Raw genomic sequence first — 12538 nt, forward strand, 5'->3', positions numbered from 1 at the left:
CAGCAAGCTTCAAAACCTGGGTCTCTGTATCCTCCTCTGCCACTGGATCCTCGACTTCCTCATTGGAAAACCGCAGTCCATGTGAATTGGAAACAACATCTCCTCCTCACTGACAATCAACAGAAATGTATCTCAAGGATGTATGGGTAGCCCACTGCCTAACTCTCTACCCCCATGACTTTGGTGAGGCACAATTTAAGTGCCATCTACAAATTTGCTGATGACACCACAGTTGTCAGCAGAATCACAGACAGCAATGAGGAAGCGTCCAGGAGAGAGATCGATCAGCTGGCTGAGAGGTGTCACACCAACAACCTTGTACTTAACATTAGTAAAACTAAGGAACTGATTGTTGACTTCAGGAGGGGGAAATCAGAATACTAACCAGTCCTCATCAATGGATTAGTAGTGGAAAGGGTTGAGAACTTCAAATTCCTGGGTGTCAACATGGCTGAAGATCTACCCTGCAACCTCTATGTCAATGCAATCTTGACGATGGCTCGCCAGTGGCTATACTTTGTGAGGTGTTTGAGGAGATTTGGTAGGCCAGCAAAGACTTGCAAACTTCTACAGGTGTACCGTGGAGAGCGTTCTGACTGGTTGCGTCACTGTCTGGTATGGAGATGCCAATGCACTGGATAGGCAAAAGCTGCAGAATGCTGGGAACTTGGCTAGCGCCATCCTGGGCATCTGTCTTCACTCAATTCAAGTCACCTTTATTTATCGTTCGTACCATGTTCGCATGGTAAAGATGAGATAATGTTTCTCCAGGACCAAGGAGCATAATTATGTACATTTAAATGAGAATAGAAGTTAAACATATTGAAATATTAAAATATTAAGATATATTCAGTAAAGGTCCATGGTACATCATCCATGTATATTCTGGGAATTCAGGAGCCTGATGGCTTTGGGCAAAAAGAAAACTGTTGCCCAATCTGGTATTAAGGAATCGAGTGCTGCAGTATATCCTACCAGATGGCAGAGGGGAGAACAGTTTACATGAGTGGTGTGTGGAGTCCTTCACAATGTTTATTGCCTTTAGCCTGCATCGGGTGTTGTAGATGTCCTTCATGGTCTTTTCTGCCGACTTCACTATCCTCTGCAGAGTCTTGTGGTCCGTGATGATACAGCTTTCAAATTCATCCTCTGTAGAATGTAGTGAGGATGGAAGGTGGGAGATAGACTTTCCTCAGCCCTCGCAGGAGGTAGAGGTGCTGCAGGGCTTTCTTGGCTGGTGTTAAGGGACCAGGTGAGATTCTCTGTCAAGTGCACTCCAAGGAACTTGATACTCCTGACGACTTTAGTGGTTGAACTGTCACTCCATTAAGGACATGTACAAGAGACAGTATCTCAAGAAAACACCCTCTATCCTCAAAGATACTCACCACCCAGCCCATGCCCTCTTTTCACTGCTACCATCATGGAGAAGGTACAGGAGTCAGAAGATGAACACCCAACAGTACAAAAATAACTTCTTCCTCTCTGCCATCGGATTTCTGAATGGACAATGAGCCATAGACATTATCTCACTTTCTCTTTTTTTGGACTAATTTATTTATTTAAAAAATGTAATTTATAGCAAACTTACACCTGTAATGCCTCAAAACAATGAATTTCATGAACCTATTCATGACAATAAATTCTGATTCTGACTATTCCTGAGATGATGCTTCTCAAAATGCTCGTGAATTCTGGAAAAAAAGAATCTTCTCCAATGGTTTACCCACCACTGATGTAAGACTCATTGGTCTGTCATTCCCAGGATGATCCTTTTTTAAACAAGGGCACTACATTTGCCATTCTCCATTCCTCTGGTAATTCCCCTTTGGTAACTCTTCCCATGTTTCATGTAGCAGCCTGACTATATCTCATCTGGTTCTGGAGACTTGGCAATCCAAATGTTTTAAAGAAGATCCAGCACTTCCTCCTTTTTGACTTCATCATGCTCCAGCATATAAGCCTGTTCTATACTGACCTCACTTTTACCAAGGTCTCTCTCTCTGGTGAACACCTGAAGCAAAGTGTTCATTTAGGACCTTCTCTACCTCTCATCACATCTTTGCTCCTTTATTCTTAACCGCACGTACATTCTACGGCCTGCAAATTGGAGGAGCAACACCTTATTTTCCGCCTGGACCAGATGACATTAACATCAACTTTTCCAGTTTCTAATAACCTTCTCTCCTCTTCCCCTCCCCCTTCCCTTCCCCTTTCTAGTTCTCCCTCCCTTCCCCCTCTATCTAGTCAACCCTCCTCCCCTCGATTGCTGCAGTTCCCTCTCTCCCTTCTTCACCTATCACCTCCTGCCTTGCGACCACCCCTTCCCTCCCTTACTCTTTCGTTCGGGAGCCTACCCACATTTCCCCATACATTGATGAAGGGCTCAAGCTTGAAATATCGGTGATGTATTTTTACCTTTGCTGTATAAAGGACACTGCTTGACCTGCTGAGTTCCTCCAGCGTTGTGTTTTTACTTTCACTCTAGTCCAGCCATTTTCGATGGTGGGGGAGTGGGGTGGGGGCCCACTGACTGAAATCGTAAAATGGTTTTTATGCAGTTGATAGGAGAGAAGTATGGAGGAAACCAAATTTGACTGCTTCACAAGGAAGGGGGCCCATAATCCTTAAGCAGAGTCCTCAGGTGTCATAGTAAAAAAAAAAGCCTTGAGAATGGCTGCTCTCATTATCATTCTGTTCTTCACATATGCACAGAACACTGAAACATTCTCGTGCCCCCTTCTCTCTAAGACCTTTGTTACTTCCTTCCTGGATACCATATAATTCCCATGAGCCCTTCCTGACCTTTACTTCCTAAACTCTATGAAGATGCCCTTCTTCCTATTTCGTCGCTGCCTCACCTCTTGGTTCCCTTGTGTTACCATCTTCTCCCTGTCTCAGTGGGGCAAACAATATGATTGTTAAAGATCGTATTTGAGATATCTGACCATTCTCATATTTTAAAATTATTTTTAACAATTCTGAAATGAATTTTCACTGAAACTAAATAATATTAATAGAACAAAAATTGAAATAATTGAAATGCTTGACTGCTATGTTGCAAATATACAAGCAGAAATTGAAATAAATTGTTCCAACTGATTTTACTTCTGTAGCCGAGTTAATGAACCAGAAACCAAATTTGGAAACAGACAGTTAGAAGAAAGGTAGAAGTTTCTGATTACTGTTCAGCAATAGGCATGGATATACTTCCAGGAGAAAAGAATGGAGCATTAAACGAGAACTTACCAGTTCAAAGTTCGATGATTATTATTTGAGTAATGGGAGTGGTGAGATAATATGAAATCCCATCTGCGCATGTGCAGCCAATCTTTGAATCTCGAAAAAGACAACCACTGGTATAATTCTGTCAAAAGACCATTTTATTTTGCAACACGAGAACTACCTTAACAATGTTCAAAGTAATTACAGGAGGGCGAGGAGGGAATATTATCTCACCGCTCCCATTACTCAAATAATAATCATCAAACTTCGAACCGGCAAGCTCTCGTTTAATGCTCCATTATTTTTCGTAATGCTCATTAGTTCACTAATATGAGATTTCAAATCTCAGTGGTCTCTTTTTCGCATGGTCCAAAAGACCATAGGGTGAATCAATAGACCTCCTGTATGTGGCACAATTCAATTGGCAGCCTGCAAAGTTGCTGCAGTGAAATCTTTCCCTCCGTTCTCAGAGGCTTATTGTAAATCCTGTTAAAAGTTCTTTCATTTGACCATTCCATCTGATGGATGATATTCCAAATGGGGACTTCCGCTCTACTAACAGTAGATGCAGCTGCCACTCTGGTTGAGTGAGCCCCAAACCGAGTGGATTCCACTCTGGCCAACCTCATGGTCCTCTTTAGCCATCTGGCCAAGGTCTGAGAGGATGCCCGCTGATCCAATTTCCTATAATATACAAACAAGAATCTCTCTTCCTCTCCGATATCGTGAATGCATTCAATATATTGCCTCAGATACAGCACCACACATAATCTTTCATCCCCTTGATAAACGTACAATTTAAACTTTGTTCCCACACTACCAGGTTTATTATGTTTCAACAAGTCATGAACATGAAATTCAACAAAATCATTTTCCCAAATGATATAGTCCAGGTGTAAACAAGTTAAAGACTGTATTCTTTGGGCCAAAGTCAAGGCCACAAGCATGAGCAATTTCCAAGTTAAATCACGCAAGTCCAAATTGTACTCTGGTGACAAATGTCACAACAAATCCAACACAACTTTAACATCCTAGATAGCATGATAATGTTGCGTAGGCAGACGTAAGTGAAATATTCCCCTCATGAGCCTTGAAATCAGGGGATGATTCCCAACAGAGTGTTCGGTGTGTCGTCGAGTCAGGAAGAACAACCAAAGCACTCTTGGCCATATTGATAGCTCTATAACTGGCTACGTGAACATAAAACAGTGAGGAAATGCAAAACATCTGAAACTGAAGTGCAATTAACATTTAAATTCTCATTAAAACAAAACAGTTGCTATTTGTTAACATAAGCGGCATATTGCTTCTGAGTTGACCTTCTTCGTGAACCACAAATGATATCCACTGTTTTCGGCTGCAATCTTTTTACGCCAAATTTTTCATGCCAATCCTGCAACATAAGAGATCGAAATGAGTGAGAGGATGGGGAAGGAGAGATACTGGTTAAACTTGTAATTCCTTGCTCCTTCTCAACAGTAAAGGCCATTCTAGCAGCATCTAACTCAGCATTGGGAACCAGGACTGGGAAGGTCAATTTGGCACCACCAGGAGACCAGTGGCCCCGTCCTCCTGAACTTTGCGCAGACATTTAACTACTAATGAGAAGGGGAGAAAAGCATAAAAATTCAGTTCTGCCCAATCAATCGTAAAGACGTCTATGGTTTCTGCCTGGGGGTCTGGCAACCAGGATCTATATCTCGGTACTTGAGCATTTAAATGAGATGGAAACAGATTGATTTCTGGCAGCCCAAAATTCTGTAGTATCAAATTAAAACTTTTTCCCCCCCCCAACAACCATTCCATTCTATCATTGAACTTTCTAGACATCAAATCCGCCTGATAGTTAAGACGCTCGGCAAATACGAGGCTGTAATCCAGATATTCCTTTCAATACATCAACTCCACGTCGGTGGTGTGAGCCAGTTACATGATGGGGACTTCACACCTCCCATTTTATTCAGGTACGTTACTGCTGAAGTGTTGTCTAACCTCATCAACACGAGTATACCCCTTTTCTTTGAACAGAAAGACTTCAGTGCCAACTGAGCTGGCAACATTTCTAGGAAGTTCATGCCAGATGCTGATGCCAGTCTAATCTCTTGAATAGTCCATCTGCCACTGACAGAGTAGTTAAGTCTGTGATGCCCCATCCTTCACCACGAGCATCTGATCGGATTTCCATATCAAACTTTCTAATCTCTATCATGGCATAAGCCTCCGATACATTTGTCATCCACCTTGCAACTTCTGTGATAAGCTCATAGGTCTATCAAAATGATCCCTGGTGGTCTTTAAGAGTTGTACTTTATTTCTTTCCAGGAATCTATACTTTATAGCCACCAATTTCCCAATTACCTTTGCTACTTTCCTTATTGAGGTATATGTGTGTGCAATCAAAGCACTAGAAGCCTGTAGTGTTTCCACCTTTTTAAAAATCTTTTGGCAGGGATATTCTCATCGATTCCATATTTATGAGGAACCCAAGGAATTTATTTTCTCTGGTTGGGCTGAGGACTGATTTTTTGGGGTGTATAATAAATCCCAGTTTTTGCAGTAGCGCCGTAGTGGCGTTCAATGCTCTCTGTGTTTCGCCCGTGGACCTGCCAATCGCAGTCGTGTCATCCAAGTAACCCATCACCATATGACCCTCCTTTCTGAGCCGGGAGAAAACCGGTTTCAGCAATTTGGTAAATATTCTGGGTGCAGAACTAAGTCCATTAAGTAGTGCCTTGTATTGCAACATTTCACCCTTCCAAATAAACCAGGTACTTTCTAGAGAGCGGGTGTATGGATACTGAATAATAAACATCTTGTACATCGACGGATGCCATTAAATAGCCCTTACATAATAATGGCATAACAGAGTGAATTGTGTCCATTTTAAAATGTTGGTATAAGACATACTCATTCGGGTCAGGTAAATCTAAGATCACTCTCATTCACCCGCTTCTCTTTGGTCCCATGAAAACGTTTGAGACTAACTCATTCTCTTGCTGGCAGCAGCGTTCTGCGTTCTAAAGCCATAATCTCTTTATGTGGAGCTTCCATGAGCTCGGGGGCTGCGTATATAATTATATAAGCCCTTTCTCCTAACCAGAGGGAATTTCTGTGGGTCAAACTCAATTTTATACCTAGATACTGTATGCCGAACATTAGCATCAGTAGTAATATTACACCATTGAGAATTTTTAATCGACTGCCCACAATCTTATCATCATAATTAGAAAATGCACTCAGCTGTCTGTAGGTGGTGCTCATTTTCTTGGCGTGCTTGGCCAGCGTGGCTGTGCAGTTTGGCTCGACCTCTGCGGAGTCTTTGGCCCTAGAAAATGCCTGCATGGTGGTGCCACCTGAGAGGGTTTTATCCCTATCCCCACGTACCTGCGATGGGATGAAACGTAGTAGTTGCTCTTGCCCGTACTCTCGAGCCTCTAAACACTCCAGCTTCTTCCTTCTGCTGCTCATTCAGGTCCTTCACCTATTTACTCAGATCATCACCAAAGAGAAATTTAGTGACAGGATTAGCGGGTTTACATAAATGAGCATACGGAGCATTTAGATCAGACTTTATCAGCTCCTTCCGGAAGGCTTTAAGTTCATTACTGGCATGGGAGAGCAACCCCAGCACATCTTGTTGTGTCTCTGTTATATTAGACGACAGGGTCTGGGCAAATGCAGTGATACTTTTAACCAGAGAGGCCTGTAATCTTTGCAGCTTCATGTCCTTGGCTCTCGAGGGGACGTTCAAATTCTCCCATATGGTGGGGTTTACTTTTAGTGCATCCAGCTGAGGGCAATCGGCAGGGCAAGGGTATTTTTTAATCAAGTCCTCCAGCACCGTCTCTTCGAAGACATTCGATACCAGATATGATATTGACCCCACAATTTCTTCATCGTGGGGTTGCCCAATGCCCCTCAATACTGCAAATTTTCCTACGATTGATCGAACTTTTCTCTCATCCTGACCAGTGAGAGTAGTGTATTGAGGGTTAGGGGACTTGATTTCCATGTCCGGCCCCTCGGGTTCTCCCTCATCCCATTGATATTGGAAATAAGATTCCTCCCTCTGCTCAGAAGGCGGTCGTGGTTTAATCATGATTGCTGATATCAGGCCTTCCAACTTGTCCAGTCTTAACAAGATCTCATTGGTCGTAGGCTCTGCACTCAGGCAGGCTTTTCTAACGGACCCTGATCGACTGGGTGCCCGTGGATCAGAGACACTTATGTTGCCTTTTCTCAGGCTTTTTGTGCAGCTGGTGATCATCCTCGCCCATCGAGCGGGTGGATAAAATACGCCCGACGAGCGGGTCGTAGAGTGGCCAAACCTTGTCGAACGGAGGTAGATCAGCTTGCCCTGTCCCAACTCCCAAAGGAGGTAGGTTGGCATCGCTGCTTCTCAGCGGGTTGCCTGCTCCCCAGCAGGCCCGCTGGTTCTTCAGCACTTCGATTGTGGTGTAGGAGCTCTGAGCTCGAGGCCTTTCCCTGACTGCACTCTGCTCCCACCTCAGGGCTGAGGAACCTCCCACCAGCTGCCCTGGATTGCTTTTTGCTCAATTCCTTCGAGGAAGAGCTTCCCTGGGGTTCGTGCTCGGCTTCCATATGTTGGTCGGATTGTGTTAAACGCGTTTTAGCGACATTTTTAGAACTTTTGTTGCTGCCCAAAATGGTGTCTGTGCTGCAAGTCAAACAGATGAATTGGCTGCACATACGCAGATGGGATCTCATATTAGCGAACCAATGAGCGTTATGAGAAATAATAACTCAGTAGTTCTCACCTTTCTTCGGACTAAGGATCTCCTGTCTTCCGGTCTAACATGCCAGGACCCACTCGTGGCAGTAACAGCAATATTTTCAAGTCAAATGCAGCACTGTCAGAAATTTAAAGTATTTTATTTAACATTTTTAAAGACCCACATAGAAATACGTTGTGGCCCACCAGTTATTCCACAACCTGAAGATGGTTTACAAAACATATAGATGTCGTACATCATGCAGATTAAGAAAAGAGACCAAAGGTTATATTGAAGAACAGAGTTTTAAAAAAGAAAGTGGAGAAAAGTAGTTGAAATCCCTGCCGCTAGTGGCACAGACAGATGGAAAAGGCACTCAAGGCCTAAGTCATAGGAAAATGTTACAAGGTGGAGTTGTAGGATTTTCAGGGTTGCAGAAACTACATGAGGCAAGGGCATGGGATGATCTGTAAATGTGAATGAGGATTTTGGTTTGAGCTGCAGAAGTAAAGAGATGAAGCAATATCAATGGAATGTGGAAATGTCATGATAACATTAACTCACTGTTGCTATTAATAGATATACATCATGCTCGAGGTTTTCCAAAAAAAGTTTATAAAGTCTTTGAGTAGAATCCAAAATGTGGTGGTGGTTACAGCACGTGAAATGGGAGTGTCAGAGATTATAATCTTTGATAAAGTTGTGTTCCCCTGTAGCTGGATGACTGCTGGTGGAGTGGATAATTGTTCATTCTTCATATTTACTCAATTCCATGGAGAAAGACCTGGATTATATTTATTCTTGGCATTTATAATGTCTGTTTCAGTGCAGAATGTAGGTTTCAATTTCCATGAAATGTTTTTTGAACAAATAAAGTTTTTTTTAAAAACAATGCAATAACTGAGATGGATATTTTCATTAACTTTGTAATTAACAATAAAAGTTCATTACTCTGAGCTTGTAAGATAAATCCTATTTAAGGAGCGTTCATGGTCAGTAATGGTTGAGACTAAAAGTAGAACGATGACTGGTTTGTCTGGTGTTTTTCTCTTCGTGGAAAATTGTCAAGCGGGCATAGTGGTTTGGAAGGTCAAACTATTTTTGTTTTACTGATCCTGGTTCTGCTATTTTTCCTCAAGTCCATGATTGGCAATTGCCTTGTTAAAATCAAAGTGTGCTCAATTTTCTCCAGCAATTATGTGTTCTCAGTCCTTCTATTTCTCTCTTATCTCACGTACAAATCGATCTCATTTTAAAATTTCACTCTTTTGAGGAGTGGAGTGTGCAGAAAAAAATGATTGAATTAGGTTACACAGTATAACCAGCTCAAGGGCATGACATCTGGAAGTTGCAAGGAGTTTAAGACCAACTGGTCTATCAAACTTGCTCCACTTTAAATTGTTATTTAAATTTAAATTGAGACATACAAGACAGTAGCAGGCCCTTTCAGTTCATGATCTGTGCTGCCCAATTTCACCCAATTGACCTCCAATCCCCAGTATGTTTTGAATGGTGGGAGGAAACCATAGCACCTGGAGGAAACCCATGCAGACACAAGCGAATGTACAAAGTCCTTACAGACAGTGTGGATTCGACTTCTGGTCGCTGGCGCTGGAAAGCGTTGCCCTAACTGCTACACTAACTCTGCTGTCCTTTAAAACTTGGATCATCATGACTATATAATTAGATATTTTTCAACAGCCATGTAATCTTCTGAGAGAAGCGTAAAACAAAAAAAAATGAATCCAAGGTTTTAAAAAGATAATAAACAGGAAATCCCTCTCCCAATTCTACAATGGTTGGAGGCTGTTTAGGAGTCTATATTAACTGTTGCCTTTTATAAATATGGGCATAAAATGTTATCTTTGCCACCTTTCCATATTAAAATGGTTATAGTAATCTTCCTATTTTTAAAGAAAATACTTCAATAAAAGAAAGTCTGAAAATTCAGTATGCTGGATCCAAAACAGTACTGCGGGACTTGCTTATATTCAGGAGTTGAACTTTGCAAATTGAGAGCTTTCTTTTCAGGATGTAACTCTGAAATTCAACCTGTAGTTCAACCTTTCAACTCTTGGAACATATGGGCAGGGAGTGAATTCTACTCTAACGATGTGAAAGGAGAGGTAGAATAGTCCTCCAGGTCGTGGGGGCTGGGGTAGGATTGGAAGTGATGGTAGTGGGATTGCAGGGGCCCTGAATTCCATCATCATTAAGTACTTTGAGAGGCTGGTTATGGCTCGCATCAACGCTTACCTCCTAGCCAGCTTGACCAACTTCAAATTGCCTACAGCCCAAAGAGTTCCATGGCAAACGCCACCTCCCTGGCTCTGCCCTTGGCTCCCAAAATCAAGGATATCAATGTCAAATGTCTATTCTTCAACTGCAGAATGCCTTCAATACCGTAGTCCCAACAAACTCATCCCTAAAGTGAGGAATCTTGACCACAGATCTCCACTTTGCAACTCAATGTTGACTTCTTGTCTATCAGTTAACTTTATTTGTCCCATTTTATAGTGAAGAAGCTTCATCTCTGAGCAGTCTAACAGGTCAACTTCAATATTTATATAGCCATATATAAGTAGAAGATCAAGAGCACATTCAGTTGCAAGAACAATTAGTACAAAGCAATGGGAACATGAGAGCATTGTTGTGGGGCTCATTCATGAGTGTGATGCCTGGAGGGAACCTGTTCTTGGGTATGTGGTGCACGATTTTACACTTTTGAGCCTTCTCCCCAATGGGAAGAGAGAATGTGGCTATGTATGATGGGTCCTTGAGTATATTAGCTGCTTTTCTTTGGCAGTGGAAGATGTAGATGATGCCCATGGAAGGGAGATAAGTTTGCATTATGTCTTGATCAATCACCTTCTGGAACTTCTTCCAATCTTGAGTAGAGCAGCACCCGTACCATGCCATAATACCATCAAAAGTATGCTTTTGATGGTGAACCTCTCAAAGTTGTTGAAAGACAATGGGGACATGTGAACTTGCTTTGTCCTCTAAGAAAATGGAGACATTGGTGTGGTTTCTTGACAGTCTCGACAGTGGGGTTGGCCCAGGTCAGGTCATTGAAAATGTTTAGTCCTGAAAAATGGAACTATTTTCTCCACTTCAGTGCCATTGATATGGACATGAGTGTGGTCTTTGCCCTCTTTCCTGAAGTCAATTATCATCTCCTTGCTATCAGTGAATATGGATAGCAACATGTACTCCATAATCAGACTCAACACTGGCACTCTGCAAGGGTGTATACTCAGCCCTCCATTATACTGCCTCTGCACCCATGACTATACAGCCAAATACTGTTCTAACTCTATCTTTAAGTCTGTTGATGACACCTCAGTCGTAGGCCAAATATCAAATAGTGACAGAATACAGGAAGAAAATTGAAAGTCTGATGACATGGTGCCAAGATAACATCCTTTCTCTCAATGTCACTAAGACAAAGGATCTGATCATAGATTTAAGGAGTGGATGTAGAATCCCCATCCATATCTACATCAATGACGATGGAGTGAAGACCAGAGATAACTTCAAGTTCTTGGGTGAAAACTGTTCTAATGACATTATCTGGGCCGAACACATAGACATGATGGTCAAGAAAACCCACCAACTGAAAATGAAAGAAGTTTGGCGAAGCCCTCTACAATATCTACAGTTGCACCATTGAAGGCACACAAGCTTGATGCATCACAAGATGTTAATGGGAGTTGCCCTGTCCAAACCTGGGTGCTGCAGAAGGTGGTGAAGGCAGTTCAGACCATCCTGTTTCTACCAATTCCCTTTACATCTCCCACTGCCTGAGAATGGCAGCCAACATACTGAATGACCCATCTCACCCTGGATACACTCTGTTCGCCCTCCTCCCATGAGGGAAAACATCCAAGAGTGGGAAATTAAAGAGGTTTCTTCCCTGCAACCAAGTTCTTGAATGAATTTCATTTTGCCCTTAATCTATCGAACTTCTCTTGTAATAGTAAACTCTGTAATTGTGCAATCGTTCTCCAACTTTGTATGCATGCTAGAAATGATATGTGCGAATTTTTCTCGCTGTATCAGATACCATGTGACAAACTTGAATGCACAGCCTGATGGAAGCAGGTACTAACATCACATTTTGATTGTCTCGATGAGCACTTGATTCACCATGGCATAGGACTAGAGAACAAGTGCTGAAATTAGTATTGATGGGCACTTTGTAGGCTAAGGGCCTGTTTCTTGGCTACAGGGTATTTGTGCAGCTGTCAAAGTTGTGATTAGTGGCGTGCTTAGCTACAGCATTCTTGCAGGTTATCTGCTTTGATATTGCTAGCCTTGCATTGGTGGAAAAAGTCAAGAATGGCCCAACCAATAAAGTGAGGATTCTTCCATTTTTTTGATAAATATTACTTCTGCATTGACAGCTAGAAGGAGTATTTGGCTGCCATACAGTTTCCAGAAAGGCAGACCTTAATAGAGAGCAGGCATTTAAAAGAGTCCCATGCTTAAACAGCTATTGGTATAAAGGAATTTCAAAATTTACAGGAATGCACCTGCAAATGGGATTCTGAACATGAAATAAATCCTTAAAATACCTC

At 42.2% G+C, this 12538-nt stretch overlaps 1 protein-coding gene across 16 annotated transcripts in view; it reads left to right on the forward strand.

Annotated features, from left to right (window-relative positions):
- ptpdc1a (protein tyrosine phosphatase domain containing 1a) overlaps positions 1 to 12538 on the forward strand; it is a 240005-nt gene that overhangs the window by 172498 nt on the left and 54969 nt on the right. The window contains exon 2 of one of the 16 annotated variants that reach the window (XM_069939785.1): positions 5052 to 5189. The exons of the other annotated variants lie outside the window; for them this stretch is intronic. Coding sequence (XP_069795886.1) covers positions 5156 to 5189 — 34 coding nt within the window. The 5' untranslated portion in view covers positions 5052 to 5155. The remainder of the gene's footprint in view (positions 1 to 5051; positions 5190 to 12538) is intronic. 16 annotated transcript variants of the gene reach the window in all.

Source organism: Narcine bancroftii, chromosome 5 (assembly GCF_036971445.1).
Source record: "Narcine bancroftii isolate sNarBan1 chromosome 5, sNarBan1.hap1, whole genome shotgun sequence".
Lineage (NCBI taxonomy): Eukaryota > Metazoa > Chordata > Chondrichthyes > Torpediniformes > Narcinidae > Narcine > Narcine bancroftii.